This window comes from Microcebus murinus, chromosome 12 (genome assembly GCF_040939455.1).
Source record: "Microcebus murinus isolate Inina chromosome 12, M.murinus_Inina_mat1.0, whole genome shotgun sequence".
NCBI classification, from domain to species: domain Eukaryota; kingdom Metazoa; phylum Chordata; class Mammalia; order Primates; family Cheirogaleidae; genus Microcebus; species Microcebus murinus.
This window is the reverse complement of record NC_134115.1, coordinates 20,737,435-20,756,357: the sequence shown is the minus strand read 5'-3', so window position 1 is coordinate 20,756,357 and position 18,923 is coordinate 20,737,435. Positions and strand designations below refer to the sequence as shown.

The following is an 18,923-nucleotide window of genomic DNA, read 5'->3' as shown; positions in this document are numbered from 1 at the left end:
AGGAGCCAATTTGATGTAAGGAGAAAATTATCTTTGTGAGGAGTCATTTGCCTGGAGGGGGAAGTTAAGCCTGAGCAGGAGATAAGATCACCCAGAGACATTATAAATGTCTGAAAGGGTGGAAGCTGGGATGGAAACCTGAAGAATGCAGCATTTGGAATAGATAAGCAAAAGAAACCAAGAATGAGATAGTGAAGAGGGAATTAGAGAGGTTAAAAAAAAATCAGGTGGCTTCATGGAAAACAGGGAGGAAAAAATATTTTTTTTTATTTATTTCATCATATTATGGAGGTACAAATATTGTTAGGGTTACAAATATTGCCCCTGCCCCCCCTCCGTCCCCCCATGTGTCCAATCCCCCAGTGGTGTGCATCACACACGTTATGGAAGCATACACCCCTTTCCTCCTCCCGCCTACCGCCTGCCCACCACCCAATAAAAAGTTTTGTTTTGATTTTTTTTTTGACATTTTGGTTACATTATATATCTTTGCCTCTCCCTAAGAAGGGTTAGAGTTATGCCCTTCCCTTCCAAAATACTCGCCACCTCCCTAAGGTTGGGTCCTCCCCCCTCCCAAATCCCTGGTGAGCATTGCCACCATTTGAAAACCATAGTTTTAATCAGTCAGTACCAAATTGATGGCGAGTAGATGTAGGGCCCATTTTCCATGTCTTGTGTCGCCTCACTTTGGATAATGGGCTTAAGCTTAATCCAGGATAACATAAACGGTGCTAGCTCACCGTCATTTCTTAGGATTGAGTAATATTCCATTGTGAGGATATACCACATTTTAATTATCCACTCATGAATTGATGGGTTCTTGGGTTGCTTCCATGACCGTGCAATAGTGAATTGTGCTGCTATAAACATTTGAGTGCAGATGTCTTTACAATAGAATGTCTTATGCTCTTTTGGGTAGATGCCCAACAATGCTATTGCAAGGTCAAATGGTATTTCTATTTCTAGCTGTTTGAGGTATCTCCAAATTCTTTTCCACAAAGGTTGCACTAATTTGCAGTCCCACCAGCAGTGTAGGAGTGTTCCTGTCTCTCCGCATCCTCGCCAGCATTTGTTGTTTTGGGATTTCTTGATTAAATGATGCTGGAGACTAAAGCAATGGATATAGCAACAAAGAAACCATAGTGAAAATTAGAAATAATATAAATTTCCATTAACAGAAAATAGGCAAATCGTTGCATGTTCCTACGTGGAAATTCTACACAACAGGGAAAACAAATGAACTAGAGCTCTGCGTGTCAACATGGATGAACCCAGCAAAGGTAACAAACTAAAGCAGCAGAAGAAAACATAATAGAATGTTATGTGCTGTTTACTTACATATGGAGCAGAAATATAAAGACATACATTGCAGTGTTGAACACCAAGTTCAGAAAAGCAGTTTATCTCAAGGTCAGGTGTGATTGGGAGGGTGGTTACATAGGGTTCCTCAACAGAAATGGTGTAATATCATTTTTTAAGCTAGTTTTTGGAGGTATGAGTACTTATGTTATAATTTGCGCAGGTTGCACATAAAAGTCATTGTTGACCATAACTAGGGAATTTTAGTGGAGCTAATGGTGCGCACTAATAGTGAATCTTGAGGATTCCAGAATATAGTGGGTGGAAGAGGAATGCTGTAAAGACAATGCCCAAGGCTTCACCAGAGGATTATCATTGTTCTAGACACTGGATACAAATACAGCTTCTGAGAGCAATTCTGAGTTTTTCCACTTAAGCTGTGTGTTACTTAACTTCCCTGTTTCTCAGTTTCTCCTTTTGTAAAGTGGAATACAATAGTATATTCCTTGCTGAGATGTTAAGAAAATGAAATGATTTCATATCACAGTGCTTAAAATAAGGCCTAGGGCACAAAGTACTCGTTTATCAGGGAGTTAGCGAACACCATTATCAATACAATACAAAGTGATTCACAGCCAACACAATATAGTCCTGAATTTATAGAACACTCAACAATTTGCCAACAACTGCGTGAGGTATGTAGAAACTACAGAAATTAAGAGTTATTTGTAGAAATTAACACAGACATAAAAGATTTAATGGACAGAGGAAGTTCATGAACTCAGTGGTTCATACATCCCTTATTAAGTGCAGTCGCTGTCCTGGGCACCACAAGCACAGACACGTTCCTTAGAAATTTAGACTATTTTTTTAAAAATGCGTTGTCACATCCACATCTCACTTTTATTCGGATCGATTGGTAAACCCTTTCACAAACCCAAACTTCCGTCCTACCACCATCTTTGGGCCCAGCCCACAGACCCGCCCTGACGCCCCGCCCCACAGACCCGCCCTCACGCCCCGCCCCACAGACCCGCCCTCACGCCCCGCCCCACACCCCGCTCCACGCCCCGTCCCACGCCCCGCCCCAGAGGCGGGGCCTGCGTGCCGGCGCACAGCGAACGTGCTGACGTCTTCGCGCACCGCCCCGCCGGCACCCGCCCACCGGCTTGAACCGCAGCTCCGCCGGCAGAGAACTATGAGGCGGGCGCCAACGGCCGGGGCGGCGGGGCGGGAGGCGGCGCGGGAGCTCGGCGTTGAGGGGCGGGCCTAGCCCGGGGCGCCCGGCTCGCGTCTTCTGGCCGAGCCGCCGCTCCTGCACACCGTGTGGGGCCGCCGCCCCCGCCTGGCCGTGGGTAACGGAGCGGCCGGGCGGCGACCCGGGGCCCCTCGGTGGGTGCGGGCGAAGTCTCCGCGGCGGGCATCCCCCGAGGCCGCGCCCTGGCCATGATCGACTCGGTGAAGCTGCGCCGCGACAGTGCGGCGGACTTCTTCTCGCACTACGAGTACCTGTGCGCGCTGCAGGACTCGGTGCCGCTGCCCGCCGTGCGCGCCTGCCTCCGGGAGGGCGTGCTGGACTTCAACGCCGACCGCCTCCGCGTCGTGGACTGGGCGCCCCTGCTCAGCACCCTCAAGATTAATAAAGACCTGCCCTTGATCTCCATCAAGAGCTTCTTCCAGCCGTGGCTTGGGGAAACAGGTTTGTGGTTCCCGCTACCAGCGCCTCTCGGGCGGTGCGACCAAGTGGGCTTTTAGACAGGTTTACGGTGGAACCGGGGCCCTGACTGGTGTCCAGTGCCGGGGTATGTGTGTGGTGGACGGGGTATGCGGCCTGGGACACTTACCAGCCTGGGGGACCCTGGGTGAGTCACTCAAGGTCGAGGGCCTTAGTGTTGTTGTCCACCGTAACATGGGATTCCTAACAGGACCCACGTTACATGGTGATCGCGAGGATTCTCCGAGTTACTGATGCTTGGTGCCCTTAGCACAGTTTGGGACGTCATTAAACATTCGACAGATGTTACCTGTTTTATGCAATAACTTTTTTGTCTAATAGAGAATTAAGCAATTAGGAAATTAATACATGCTAGCCTTTGTCTTCATTTTTTTTTTTTTTTTTGAGACAGAGTCTCGCTTTGTTGCCCAGGCTAGAGTGAGTGCCGTGGCGTCCTAGCTCACAGCAACCTCAAACTCCTGGGCTCAAGTGATCCTTCTGCCTCAGCCTCCCGAGTCTCTGGGACTACAGGCACGAGCCACCATGCCCGGTTAATTTATATATATATATATTAGTTGGCCAATTAATTTCTTTGTATTTTTTTTTATAGTAGAGGCGGGGTCTCGCTCAGGCTGGTTTTGAACTCCTGACCTTGAGCAATCCGCCCGCCTCGGCCTCCCAGAGTGCTAGGATTACAAGCATGAGCCACCGCGCCCGGCCTGCGCCCGGCCTGTCTTCATTTTTTTTTAAATGTGTCTATAAGAATTTTGTAGGGTGCTTCACAGATATAAACCATTTACAGATGTAAGGTGGTATAATTAGGCATCTAAACCCTTTGATTATTCGGAAAACATGTTAGGTAAATCATGACATAGGACAGAATGATGTTATTCCTTCTAGCACTTAGAGTAGCATTTTGTACATAAGAGAGACACCTCCCTGTAGAAGCTAGCCAGATAACAGGAGGGAGCAGTTTGTGCAAAAGTCTTGAAAACAGGAGAGAATATGGCAAGAGTTGAGGCTGGAAACCTGATGGGGGCTGAATAGGAAAGATCCTTGTTTGTCTTGTGAGGGAGTTTGATGTTTGTCCTGAAGGTTGGAAACTGCTAAAGGGATGATGAGATGGACTTTCCACAGGAGCTCACTCTGACCTCCATACAGAGAGCAAATTAAAATGGGAAGGAGGATAAATAATTTTAATCTAATGCTCCAAAATAAGATATAGGAAAGAAGGGCTGGATTTCAGACATCTAAGAGAATGGATGGGGCCTGGTGACCCCATCCATTCTTCCAGTTAGATGAGGGAAGATAGCAAATTTGGGTGACAATTTACAGCAGCATCTTTCCATGAGACACAGCAGAGCTGGAAAGGATTGGGGGTGGGAAGAGGGTCTTAGTTCATCTTTAATGTTTTAGGAGGTGCCTGTGGGGCATCCAAATGTGTCTGCTAGGCAGGTGTGAGCCCAAGATATACAGATTTGGGCTTTGTGGGAGGACAGGTGTTTCAAGGCATGGAAGAGGACCTAGGTTGCCCATAAAGAAGATCCAGAAAATTGATAAGTTATAAAGATGTTTTTAAATGGATAGTCTTCAATATATTTATAAGCTGAGGGAAAGTAGCCAGCTGAGAGAGAGGGTGTGAAGATCTAGGAAAGGAAATTATTGTTGATTTATTTAAGGAAGAAAAAAAACTTGACCCCTTGTCATGTGCCTGGCCCTTTTCTAGGCTCTGGGGTTAGCACCATCTATTATCTCTTCTGCAAGGACAGTTCAGCACATCCCCTGCTGAAGAAAAATCAGATTATTCTCTGCATCTCATTCGGGTGTAGGAGCTGTTCTGTACCTCTGAAGGGATTTTACTTAATCAAAGTCACAAGAAAAACCAAAATAAAGATGGGAGGAACCTTGGAGTCAAGGCTAGGGGACTTGATCTTGCCTAGTATTTTGCACTGAATGTAAGAAAAATGTATTTCAGATAATTTCTCTTCCTGTACTCCTCACTGAACCTTCTTTATGTCTTGCATCTAGTAGGTCTAGGTTGTAGATTTTAACCTCCTAGATAATTGTTTTGCCTGGACTGTTGCAGAAGCTCATAGCTGGTTTTGCTGCCCCTGAATTTGATTTTTCTCAGTTCATTTGCCTACTATGGTTCAAGTGATTTTTCTGAAATGAAGAGATATACTTAAAGTGATATGCCCACCTGGGACCAGTGTGTGTTGGTTGCACAGAGCCACTGATATCCAAGCTGTGTGCTACCAAGCCCATGGGTTAGTTGGCCCTAAGGAAGTGGTGCGTTTTCTAATCATTCCCTTTATTTGGCCCTGAAGCAGTGAGGCACATTTTTCTAAACTGCTATGGGCACCCTTAATGTGTCAGTGGTAGTCCTGTTCCTCATCAACTGTGAAATAGAAGCCAGCTCTCTCCCAGGCTTGCTTCAGACTCCCTATTTTAATTTCTGACTCTTTTCCCGCTACTCCTCTGGGCTTTAGTCATCTCCACCTGCAGTATTTACAGTGCCCTGCAGGTGTCAGGCTTGGATACCTTTGTACATGCTGCTCCCTCTATGGTTAATGCATCACCCACTCTGCCCCATGTAGTCATTCTCATCTTTCTAGATTTAACTTCAGGGTATCTTGAAGCCATCCCCTAGGTGCAGCTTCTTTGCTTCCAGAAGAACCTCTCTCTGTATAGTTTGTGTGTATCTCATGGGGCTTGTTTACATGTATCCCTCCTTAAGAGGACTGTGTCTTAGCACAGAGCAGAAGCTTTTTAATGATAAACTCTATGATTGAAATCACTAACTTTACAATAACTTTGCTTTAGGTTCTGACATAAATAAAGTTTGCAGAGGTCGTGTTCCTGCCATAAGATTCAAAGATGTGACCTTCCAGTTATGTAAAGCTCTTAAAGGCTGTTTAAGTATATCAAGTGTGCTAAAGAACCTGGAGCTAAATGGACTAGTTCTGAGAGAGAGAGATTTAACTGTTTTAACAAAGGTAAGCTTTCTCCAACATGGCCTGCAAACATTTGATAGTTGCTTTTGGAGGAAAAAAACTCAATAAATTTTTAACTTTTTCCCCTCATTAAAGGGATTGAATAAATCGGCTTCTTTGGTGCACCTGTCTCTTGCAAATTGTCCAATTGGAGATGGAGGTTTAGAAAGTGAGTTTAAATCTTAATTAACTCTCTTCCCATCAGACTGTGTGGAATAGTGGTCTGGAGGGATAAGGTAGTCTGCATTTCGATTTGAGGGAACAGTTTGAGGTCCTCTATGTTCTATTGTTCTAGTAGATTAGGTGCTCTAGTATAGCACCTAATAACATTCTGGGTTTATAGTTGACACTTAATTGTTGATTGATAATCAAGATTGAGTTCTTATGTTGGAAATAAAAACAGGAAGAGAAAGACTTAGGCTTTTTAGATTTTTCTTTTTATTTCAAATATCTCAAAATGTACATAGTACTTTACAGTGTGGTGGGGAATAAGTTTGCAATATTCAGGTTACTCAATTTTAGCATCTAAATAGAGTTAAACTATTGTGTAAATTGGTACAACACTTTATAACTGACATATTTTAGAATGCCCTAATCCATCAATTGCTTGGGAAAATTGTAGATGGTGATTTTAAGAATACATCTATAAACTAGAATAGACACAAGAAAAGCAAATCACGGTTGTATAGGTTCTTCATCTTACTGTATATGTGGTCTTTTTTTCCTTTTAGTTATTTGTCAAGGTATAAAGAGCTCTATCCCTCTTCAGACAGTCAACTTCACGGGGTGTAATCTGACATGGCAGGGAGCAGATCACATGGCCAAGATCTTAAAGGTGACTTTATGTTCAAAATTTCATGAAAACATATTATGTGATTGAGGCACATGAGTATTTTGATATAAGATGGCAATTATTTTTGTTTTTTGATACATATGGTGGTTACAGTTTTAGTTTTGTTGAATGAACATGACCAGTTTTCAGTTTGAGGTTCTACCATTTAGTAAAGATAATATTCTTAATCCTAGAAATAAGATATTTAAAATATAATACATTATGAGCAATACTTTTATATACTTTTAGTTATTGAAAATGTTTATTGTGGCACTGAAAGTTTATGCTGTTACAGCTCTTAAATGACTCAAATAACTGTAGTTTATAAACTAATAAAAATCACTACATTAACATTTGGTAAATACAGGTTTTAAAACAATAATTTTAAAGGTGACCTAACTTTATATTGGTTAAAACTACTATATTTAGGTCTAAAATTACTTAATAATTTGATCTGAAGCCTTTTTAGTAGTTTGATGGTATATAGATCAGGGATAGGCAGGCTATGGCTTGTGGATCAAATCCAGCCCAATGCCTATTTTTGTAAATAAAGTTTTGGGAACATACCTATGCCCATTTGTTTTCATAGTAGCTGTGGCTACTTTCACCCTACTCCAGGGGAGTTTAATAGTTGCAAAAGAAACTATATGATTCACAAAGCTGAAAATGCTTATTTTTGGGCCTTAACAGAGCAAACTCACTGACCTCTCAGATAGGTAATGGTCAAGAGTGTGGATTCTGAAGCCACACAGCCTTGGTTAAAAGCCTAGCTCTCCCATTTAATACCTTGGTGACCATGGGCAAATTACTTAACCTCTCTATGCCTCAGTTTCCTCATCTGTAAAATATATATAAGAAAAGCCTTTGTCAGGCATTCTGAGGATTAAATGAATTAATGTGTATAAAATAGTGCCTAGCACATAATAAGTACTGTGTAAGTGTTTGCTGTTATTGCCTCTTATTGCTTTTATACAGTTATTATTAATAGAAAAATGGGCCGGGCGCAGTGGCTCACGCCTGTAATCCTAGCACTCTGGGAGGCCGAGGTGGGTGGATTGCTCGAGGTCAGGAGTTCAAAACCAGCCTGAGAAAGACCCCGTCTCTACTAAAAATAGAAAGAAATTAATTGGACAACTAAAAATATGTATACAAAAAATTAGCCAGGCATGATGGTGCATGCCTGTAGTCTCAGCTACTCGGGAGGCTGAGACAGGAGGATCGCCTGAGCCCAGGAGTTTGAGGTTGCTGTGAGCTATGCTGACGCCATGGCACTCACTCTAGCCTGGGCAACAAAGAGAGACTCTGTCTCAAAAAAAAAAAAAAAAAGAAAAAGAAAAATGACACTAACAATTTTGACACTAACAAAGTATCATAGGAACTTTGAGTCTTTTGTTGTTTAAGAATATAAAAGATTTTTTTTCCTTTTAAAGTCAGTGTTCCCTGTTACCAGAATTTACTTTATGAACAGAGAAACTGATTATATGTCTTTAAGGTAATACCTGTGCTTAAAATTCAAGCCACCAATTTTCTAAGGTCTATCAACCTGGCTTTGCATATTCTAGGTCTCTAAAGTTGGCATGCATACCCAAAGAAGTATGTGAGAACCCTTGGGTTAGGAGAAGAAAATATTAGAGCCGCTGTATTTATTTTTCATAGCATTTAAAAAATATCTGTCATTTCTGTATAGTTTATAATGTACATAAAATAGGTATATAGAACTTCATGTGTATAATTTATTGATAAATAAGACACATGTTAAAACAATGTCTACTTGTAGGATGCCCAATCAAGTGTTTGGCATGATGGAATTTAGAGGGTCAGCAATGATAGGATTAGAATGAATTCCTTGATTTGGCAGACAAGGAAAATAAAATTCTTAGAAGTTAATTAAGTTGTTGGTTTACATAAATAATCAGCAGGTCACCAGTGGTTAGAGTCACACAACTAATCAGTGGCAGAGTAGAATCTGGGTCACTATACTCCTAAACAGAATGTACTGTCTAATCAATCTGTCAGGTTGACTTTCCTGTCATATACACTTGATGTGTATGTATAAAACTCTGACGTAATCAGCCATACTTAGTTCCTTTTAGTGTTTCTGTTTCCTTATTCAAGTGTTTTAATTTTATCTTATTAAATCTTTGAAGTATCAGACCATGAAAAGACATGAAGAAACCTGGGCTGAGAGTCTTCGCTATAGGAGACCTGATCTTGACTGTATGGCTGGCTTAAGGCGTATCACACTGAATTGCAACACGCTGATTGGTGACGTAGGTGCAAGTGCTTTTGCAGACTCACTCAGTGAGGATTTATGGCTGAGAGGTAAGTTCAGTGAACTTCTAAAATGGAAAATACTAAATTTTTTAATATTAACTATGCTTAGTTCTTGGCACAATAATGTCATAAGATTTTTTTTGAAAGCTTTTTTTCTAATAACTTTTATTTTGCTTTTAAGCTTTTATAAAAGTTACGTATATTCTTTATAGAAAATAAAGAGTAATAAGATACCAATATTACCTATAAAGATTTTTGATACATGTTGCTAAATTGCCTTCTGAAAATTCTGGTCATCTTGTAGTCCACACTAACAGTGTATGTGAGGCCTGCACTTTCATAAACACTGGATTGTGTCAGTTTTAAAACTTAAAACTTTACAAATGGCCAGGCACGGTGGTTCACGCCTGTAATCCTAGCTCTCTGGGAGGCCAAGGTGGGCAGATCTGTCCCGGCCAGCGGGACCTTCTGTTACTCGTGGGGTCAAGGGGGACCTTGCCTGAAAGAGATGGGCGAGAGAAAGGAACGAGACCAAGCAAAGGGTTGTCAAGGTCTACTTTACTTAGATTCTTAGTAGGTTTTATAAGCATACAGAAACAAGGAAGTAGAAACAAAAAATGCAGTGGGGTGACGGTGAGTCTTGGGTTTGGGCTAATCAGCCCCAATCAGTATCTCATCAGTATCGAGGTTTGTGACTGATTACTGGACCCCAACCTGGCAGGTGGTCGGGAACAATTGCAGTTAGCACACCCTGGAGCATTTTGGAACGCATTCTTTTCGGAGCTATAGCTGGAGGGTGGGGTGTTGTTTTTGTCCTAGGAATTTTCCAGGGCGAAGCCCGTGGGTAAGACAAGTCATAAGAGAGTTAAGGGTCTTTGAGGGTCCTTGCCTCTAACACAGATCGTTGGAGCTCAAGAGTTTTAAACCAACCTGAGCAAGAGCGAGACCCCGTCTCTACTATAAATAGAAATTAATTGACCAACTAATATATATAGAAAAAATTAGCTGAGCATGGTGGTGCATGCCTGTAGTTGCAGCTACTCGGGAAGCTGAGGCAGCAGAATTGCTTGAGCCTAGGAGTTTGAGGTTGCTGTGAGCTAGGCTGATGCCACAGCACTCACTCTAGCCTGGGCAACAAAGCAAGATTCTGTCTCAAAAAAAAAAAAGAGTTCCATTATGTTAACATACCATAGTACACTTAGCTTATTCATTCTTGTTAGATATATTTTTCACTGTTATAAACAGCACTTGATATACATCCTTGCCCATATCTCTGATTATTTCCTTTTGGTAAATCCTTAGAAGAAAAATTACCATGTTAACAGAGTATGCATATTTTAAAGGCTTTTGTTATATGATCTTGGCCTAATCTAATAGGAGAACAATTATATTTCATTGTTTTAATTTGTATTAAGTACTAGTGGGATTTACTGGCTGTTTTTATTAATTTAGTTAGCTAGATAATTACATCCTATGCTTATTCTTCTGTGGTAAGAGTTTGTAAGGATTTATATATCTGACTTATCATTTCTGTGTGTTGTGGAATATCCTAGTCAGTTTAGTCTTCTACAGCAGAATGCTATAGACTGAGTTGTGTAAACAGAAGACATGCATTTCTCATAGTTCTGGAGGCTGGCCAGTCTAAGATCAAGGCACCACTAGATTCAGTGTCTGGTGAGGTTGTTCTTCTGGCTTGTGGACAACTATCTTCCTGTATCCTCAAATGGTAGAGAGAGCGCTCTAATCTTTTTCTTCTAATAAGGGCACTAATCCCGTTGTGAGGGCTCCACTCTCAAGGCTTCATTTTAACCTGATTACCTCCCAAAGGCCCCACTTCCTAATACCATCCCATTTGGGGGTTAGGGTTTCAACATTAATAGTGGAGGGACACAAACTTATAATCTATAACATGGGGTTTTGAAAGACTTCAGTAGTTATTTTAATATAATAGCATACCTGATGCTTTAAAAGAAAGGCTTATATGATATTCTCTTCTGATGTAATCTTTTTTTATACCTGTGCTTTTGTAGTGATCCCTTTGGGTTTAAATGAGTAGATCGTTGAGCCTCAGTGCTGCTATTATTCATAAGCATTTTTTTTTTTTTTTGAGACAGAGTCTCACTCTGTTGCCCAGGCTAGAGTGCAGTGGCATCAGCCTAGCTTACAGCAACCTCAAACCTCAAACTCCTGGGTTTAAGAGATCCTTCTGCCTCAGCCTCCCAGGTAGCCGGGACTACAGGCATGCCCACCATGCCCGGCTAATTTTTTCTATATATTTTTAGTTGGCCAATTAATTTCATTAATTTTTAGTAAAGGCAGGGTCTCGCTCTTGCTCAGGTTGGTTTTGAACTCCTGACCTTAAGCGATCCTTCCACCTTGGCCTCCCAGAGTGCTAGGGTTTCATAAGCCTTTGTTCACTTCTTTGACCTTTTACTGAGAGAGAGTTCTTATCATCATTTTTTCCTGGTAGGCTTTTAGCATATAATCTCTATTCACACATTCTTTGGATTCATTATTTGTATCCCCTTAAAATTCTTTCTTTGTCATTTTTATTCTGAAACTAACAGTTCTTACATTTCTTCTATTTTCTTTTCCCTTTTATGTGTAATTTTTTAGTCATTTGAAGTTCAAGGTTTTGATTATGAATGCAGTGCAATTTCTGAGCTCCACCCAGTTTTTGCCTATGAGGTTTATCCTGCCACTAGCATTCTTGCTAATTATGAACTGATATTCATTCTGTGATGTTTTTCTCTTACAAATTATGTAGAGTTGCTCTTCAACTCTGTAATAGTAAAATATGTTGGATAATATAATGGTACTAATTCGCACCAAATGGGTGCAGTGTACACTTTCTGGAGGATGGGCACAGTTTGTAGCTCTGACTCCGGCCATGCAAAGGTGATATATGTAACCAAAGTGTTTGTACCCATGTAGTATTCTGAAATGAAATTAAAAAAATTTTAGTACTAAAGGGAAGATAATCATGGCACATCCAAAAAGAGGGCTTTCTTTTTTTTTATTTTGGATTATGTGTGTGCATATGGTTTTCTATATGTTTTTCTATTTTTACTTTTTCAATACCCAAGATTAAAAACCTGCCATAACTAGTCTTTGGCAGGAATCTTCCAGGCATGAATAAGTGAAAGTTGTCTGTGTGTTAAATCTGTATAGAGTTGGCAAGTGACCCTTTGTCTTTTATCAAAAGCACTTGACCTGCAACAGTGCGGCCTCACCAATGAAGGAGCAAAGGCTTTACTGGAGGCCCTTGAAACCAATAGAACTCTCGTTGTTCTGGATATAAGAAAAAATCCACTCATCGGTATGTCAACACATTTTTTTTTTTTGACTAACAAATAGCAAGAAAAAAAGACTTTGTTCATGTATTGACAATTTTTAAAACTTAATGTGTTTACTTTTGTAATTTTATACTTTTCTAATCTTGCACTTCCTTATGTTTTTAGCAGGAAATTTACTGATTAAAATGAGTTATACTTGTAACTTGTTTTTGGCTGCTACTTTGTATAGAATGAACCTAGAAAATAGATCTGCTTCCACCATGAGCATTATTTTCTTCTTGTGGAACCTGTGAATCCTTGGAAAGACTATTTCATTCATTTGTTAACTTGACAAGTAATTTTCGAATACTTCTGTGTGCCAGATCGGGTTTAGGCACTAAGCATATAGTAGTGAACTAGCTAGGCAAAGTCTTGCCCTCATGAAGCTTACATTCTAGTGGGGGAGTTTTGATAAAAATGTGTAAACAGATAAGTAATGTAATTTAGGTAGTAGGAAGTGCAAAAATACCTTAAGGTAAGAAGACACATGGGGGCAGGTGGGACTATATTAGATAGGTTTGTTTGGGGACAGCTTCACTGGAGAAGTGACATTTGAGTAGAGACTTAAGAGAGGAACCAGCCCTGGAAGTTTCAGAGAGAGTACGTTCTAGGACGAGGAGGCAGTGAGTGTATAGAAGAGGTGGCAGGGTGGGTGGATTATTTAAGGAAAAGCAAGGAGGCCAACATGGTTGGAGTGCTGAATGAGGGAGAGCATGGTGTGCTGTGAGGTCAGATAGCTAGCCAGTGGCCTGATCTAGTAAAGTTTTCTAAATGAGCTGAAAGCGATGGGAGGGTTTTGAAGTGAAAAAAAAAAAGGCATGATCCGAGTAGTGTTTCAGTCAGATGACTCTGGTGTAGAGAACAGACTTGGGAAGTGGGGAAACAGATAAAAGGGAAAATAAGGGGGCCGGTTATGAGACCTTCATGAAATGGTCCAAATGGGAGGTAGTTATGGCTTATCTTAGGGTGGAAGGTTGGAGGCAGTGAAAAGTGGTTGAAGCAAGGTATAGCTAACAAGACTTGAAGACAGATTACTAAATGATTATTTAGGGTTGTACAACTGGGTAGCACCATTTACTGAGAAGAGGAGGCTGTGGAAAAAAAACAGCTTTTACCATGTATCATGGCTTTAATTTGGCTACATTAGGTGCTTTTTTGGTAGCTAGATGTCTGAACAGTGTCCAGGCTATTTGTTTTCTATCCCAAGTCACTTTAGTTCCAAAGTGTTTCAGTTTGATCTTTTCTGCTGCCAAAGTGGTAGCCACTGGGAGCAATATGAGAAGTGGCATACTTTGGTCTTATGTTTTTGAGGAAGAAGTTAGAATACTCAAAGAGGGAAATAGGTATATAATTACATGTTTCATATTTAATTTTATGGGAAAAACAATAATTACTTGGCTTTTTGTTTTAAATGGGAGTAACCACTCATTGGGAAACAATTACTATAATTTCAATTTTCATTTTACTTTAGATCATTCTATGATGAAAGCAGTTATCAAAAAAGTTGTCCAGAATGGAAGGAGTGCTAAGTCAGAGGTATAACATGTTTATTCCTCTAGAAAGAATTTCTTTTTAATTGCTTGTTTTTCTTCTGTTTTTGTTTGTTTTTTGGTTTTTAAAGAAATGGGGGTCTCGCTATATTGCCCGGGCTAGCCTTGAACTCCTAGGCTCAAGCAATCTTCCTACCTCAGCCTCCTGAGTAGCTGGGATTACAAGCACATGCCACTGTGCCTGACTTCTCTTCTGTTTTTAATAAAGTAAAATTAGGGCACTTTTATGCCATCTTAAATTAAAGTTTTCAGTCAAATAAAATGGCTTTTCTGTGTTTGAAAATATTGTATGATTTTTAAATTTGGGGTCCCAGAGCTGCTGATTGCAAACCTGTTATTAACTCAGGATATGTTAATAATTTCTAGTTAAGACAAAACTCTCATAAATACCTGTAACTGAAATGGAATATTTACTATCTCTCTTCTAGTACCAATGGATAACTTCTCCAACAGTGAAGGAATCATTGAAAACTGCTAGACAGAAAAAGAAAACTATAATTCTAGGAAGTGGTCGAAAAGGAAAAGCTACTATTAGAATTGGTAACCCTTTCTGTCTTGGCTTTTTATGTGTTCCAGTGTGCTGAAATTAAAATCTCTTCTCATTCTGTAGTATCTACAATAGCAACCAGTATTGACTACATGCATATGAGGACTAAAATTGTTTTGATAGTGATTATGAGAATTTATGGAATATAGAAATATTAATGAATCATTAGGAAAAGGATGCTAGTACCTCCATTTTTAAAAAATTAACTGTCTTTATTGTTTGTTTTTCATAAAATATTCATCATTTTAGATATGATTCCTGGGTGATGATTACTTCTGATACTTTGCAGTTGAAATTTGAGATGCACTTTGATGACAGTTTTAATAGTGCTTTTGAGTGGTTTCTTCTTCCTCTTCCTTCTTCCTCCTCCTCCTCCTTCTCTTCCTCCTCCTCTCCTTTTCTTCTTCTTCTCCTCCTCTTCTTCTTCCTCTTCCTCTTCTTTTTTTTTTTTTTTCTTTTTGAGACAGGGTCTCACTCTGTTGCCCAGGCTAGAGTGCAGTGGCATCATCATAACTCACTGCAACCTCAAACTCCTGGACTCAAGCAATCCTCCTTCCTCAGCCTCCTAAGTAGCTGGGACTATAGGCATGTGCCACCATGCCCAGCTAATGAAAATTCTTCATTATAAAACTCTTTAACAACTGGTGACATAAATTTTACATTCTCTGAATATGTAAATTTGGTATAATCTAGTTCTGGTATTTTTGTATTGTTTCTAAAGAGTCCTTAACTTTTATTTTTTATAACATATTATCTTTAGTCACAAATAGCCTTTTCTATATGTTAAGAATGAATGACAGAGTATAATAAATTAAGCCAAATCTATTGTGAAACTGACCTTATCTTGTAAGTAACTTTGATTTTTGAAACAATAAGAATTAATATAGAGGAAACAAATTTTTCAAGTTTATAATCTGCCAATTTCCCAGAAAAAGGTATGTGGTAACTTTAGTTATGTACCAAATACATTAAGATCATCAAACAGTTAACAGCAAATAATCTTTTATTTGGATGCTACCTGAAGATATTATTGTTTGACTTAGTATCACTGACCTATATACTTAAAATTGGTTAATCTATAAAACTTAGTAATATAACATAAAATATAAGACATATTAGAAATTATGTAATTTTGGCAGCTGGCAGTATATAAGATAGCATGGATTGAGAATAAAAACCAAAACTTTTTTCATACTTAGCATGATTAAAGAAAACGGAAATGTGACTGAAGTTATAAGCTCTCTGAGCTATTTTAAGAATAATTTTATTTCTTGGGCTTTTTTTTGGATTTGCCTCAGTTATTTGGAGACATAGAGGTAAGCCAAATCAGTGTCTGGCTGTATAGTTAGATTTGTGGGAACATAGGGGTTAAATAATTTATGTAAATTGTGTCACATTCATATTGCAATTATATATGTGGAAAGAAGATAGGAAGTTTTATTAGAATTTTTTTCATCTCCTAACGCTGTAAGTATACATTCTTTGTGTTTTAATTAAAAATATATTTGCATTAGTTTCTGAAAGTGAGGGAGCAGGTATATGCACACAAACAATACACAGGAACATCTTTTGAGAGTAATTAAGTTGAAAACAAAAATGAAATAACACAAGATGAACAGAGCTCCTTTATATTTTAAGAGGCAGGCCAGGTGCAGTGGCTCACGCCTGTAATCCTAGCAGTCTGGGAGGCCGAGGTGGGAGGATCGCTCAAAGTCAGGAGTTCAAAACCAGCCTGAGCGAGACCTGGTCTCTACTAAAAATAGAAAAAAATTAATTAACCAATTAAAAATATATATACAAAAAATTAGCCAGGCATGGTGGCACATGCCTGTAGTCCCAGCTACTCTGGAGGCTGAGGCAGAAGGATTGCTTGAGCCCAGGAGTTTGAGGTTGCTGTGAGCCACGGCACTCTAGCAGTGGCAACAGAATAAGACTCTGTCTCAAAAAAAAAAAAAGGGCATTTGTCCAGAGAAATTGCACAGGAGCATGTGATGATTATCAATAAGTTATACTACATGAAATATTTGTGCTGTATTAACACATGCAGTTTATTTTAAATGCCATCCTACTAGTGCTAAAGTAGATCTTGTATAGTAAAATTGGTTAGAAGGATAAATATAACCATTTTAATAAACCTACATTTTTTCCTCAGGAATTTTAGAGACAAATACTTAAATGTGAATTTTTTTTTTTTTTTTTTTTTTTTTTTGAGACAGAGTCTTGCTTTGTTGTCCAGGCTAGAGTGAGTGCCGTGGCGTCAGTCTAGCTCACAGCAACCTCAAACTCCTGGGCTCAAGCGATCCTACTGCCTCAGCCTCCCGAGTAGCTGGGACTACAGGCATGTGCCACCATGCCCGGCTAATTTTATATATATATCAGTTGGCCAATGAATTTCTTTCTAATTATAGTAGAGATGGGGTCTCGCTCTTGCTCAGGCTGGTTTTGAACTCCTGACCTTGAGCAATCCGCCCGCCTCGGCCTCCCAGAAAGCTAGGATTACAGGCGTGAGCCACCGCGCCCGGCCTTAAATGTGAATTTTAATGTACGATTTGTTCTGAATAAAGTATTAATATGTATGTGCAGCTTTTGCTACCAAATATTTTCTATAAAGATACTTGACTCTTTAATATTGAAATACAGGATAAGTGTCTACATTTTGTTCTTCTATCCACTAGGTTTTATTTGTTTCTTTTATGTTTTCTATGAAACTAAATGAGCACTGAAGGTCAGCAGACTTATAGGAGGGTAATATTGATTCACATATCACTCAGCAACCTTCAGTCTTATAACTTTGATGGTTTTTATATGGTAAAATTAATCTAAAATTGAAATTTTAGTTTAATTCAGAAGGTTCTGTTTGGCAGGGGTCATGGGTGTATCTATGTTTATCTGTACTTGAGATTCACAAATGCCAAAGATGTTCTGAGATTCAATAAAGTGAATATTTCTGCATGATGCATGATGAAATGTATCATGTTTGATCTTTCATAATTTGAAATCTTTTATTTTGTATGCTCTTATGTGTCTCATATATCCAACCTATATTTTAGTTAGAATGATAATAACTTCTTACTCTAGAATTTTTAAAACATTGCTGGTCCATTTTAAAAGATTTTTATAAATTGATCCTGTTTTTAATGGCCTTGGTAATGGCCTGACAGTAATGTCAGGTGCCCATTTGTATTCTTTTAAGAGTATGCACAAATGATAATCAGTCTGTAGATTTTAAGTGCATCTTTATTCTTTCTTTTTAACACTTTCTCAAACATAGGATTTGCTTCAAAGAAACCTGTAAGTAGTGGAAACAAACACTCCCTTGGTAAAGAACACTATGCTCCTATACCTCTACCACCTGGTGCATCTGGTTTCTTGCCGTGGCGTACTGCAGAACGTGCAAAAAGGAACAGGTATTTTTTAGTCATTCAGAATTCTTTATTTTGGAGCTTCTGTAATGTGGGAGTTCTCTTGGTTGTTTCTGTAGGGGGAAAAATGACTCACACATGGCTTCTGCTTCATGAGGCCTTTAAGGAAGAAAAGCAAAAAATGATTATAATTAGAGGTTTCAAGTTATTTCTTAAGTGCCACAGCATGTTGTAGCCCTGTGGGAATCCAGAGTAAACTAAAATTATCTTCAGTGTGCAGGTGAGAAAAGATTTCATTTAAAACATATATAGTTAAACCAAGCCCTATAGCACAGAAGTAGGAATTTGGATATGTAGGAATGGGAAAGGGGCATTTTAAATAGGAAATAGTTTAGTGCAAAATGGATGAGACACATAGATTAGACTTAATCTAACTCAATCAGCTGGCCTAATTCTTATTTTAGTGAATCATATTTAGGGAATCAAACTAGCTTTAACTAGTTTTAGCCAATTACTTACCCAGGGAATGGCTGGTCATAGTTATTTTTGTCAAAAAAGTCTTGTAAAATTGTTATATTATAATTTTAGGCTTGTTAAGTGAATTAGATTACTGTAGATTATTTTCAAGTGAATGACCTGGTAGTATTCAAGAAATTGGGGACTAACAATTGCTTAGGAAAGCAAAGAGTATTGATTTTAAATAGGACTTTGGAAATAGGTACTATATAAAATATCTCTTTAATTGCTTACATTAAATCAGTGTGTATAATCTTCATTAGGCAAGTGACCACTAAACTTTTGACAAATGGTAATGTGAACTATTATTGCATAAACTGTAATGCTGAGTCCCCAATCTTTACGCATTAATTTTATAACTTTGTGGTTTCATATCTTCTTCTTGAGACACTTACTAATCTTATCCTAGTTATAAGGAGTTGTAAATTAGAGAACAATTAATATCACCAGTTAAAGAAGTTAGACTGGAAATCACAACTATCCTGAATGTAGGAACAGCAT

The 18,923-nt window shown here is 39.1% G+C and overlaps 1 protein-coding gene across 5 annotated transcripts in view; it reads left to right on the top strand.

Annotated features, from left to right (window-relative positions):
* Positions 1-2,464: 2,464 nt before the first annotated feature.
* CEP78 (centrosomal protein 78) overlaps positions 2,465-18,923 on the top strand; it is a 45,001-nt gene continuing 28,542 nt past the window's right edge. For 2 of the 5 annotated variants that reach the window (XM_076008608.1, XM_076008606.1), the window contains exons 1-10: positions 2,477-2,998; positions 5,837-6,009; positions 6,103-6,175; positions 6,738-6,841; positions 8,986-9,160; positions 12,318-12,431; positions 13,919-13,983; positions 14,426-14,537; positions 15,843-15,860; positions 17,816-17,951. In XM_076008608.1, the coding sequence (XP_075864723.1) occupies positions 2,746-2,998; positions 5,837-6,009; positions 6,103-6,175; positions 6,738-6,841; positions 8,986-9,160; positions 12,318-12,431; positions 13,919-13,983; positions 14,426-14,537; positions 15,843-15,860; positions 17,816-17,951 (1,223 nt within the window). In that variant the 5' untranslated portion in view covers positions 2,477-2,745. Of the gene's footprint in view, positions 2,999-5,836; positions 6,010-6,102; positions 6,176-6,737; positions 6,842-8,985; positions 9,161-12,317; positions 12,432-13,918; positions 13,984-14,425; positions 14,538-15,842; positions 15,861-17,815; positions 17,952-18,923 lie in introns of all 5 variants that reach the window. The other 3 variants (XM_076008607.1, XM_076008605.1, XM_076008604.1) reach the window with 2 other exon arrangements.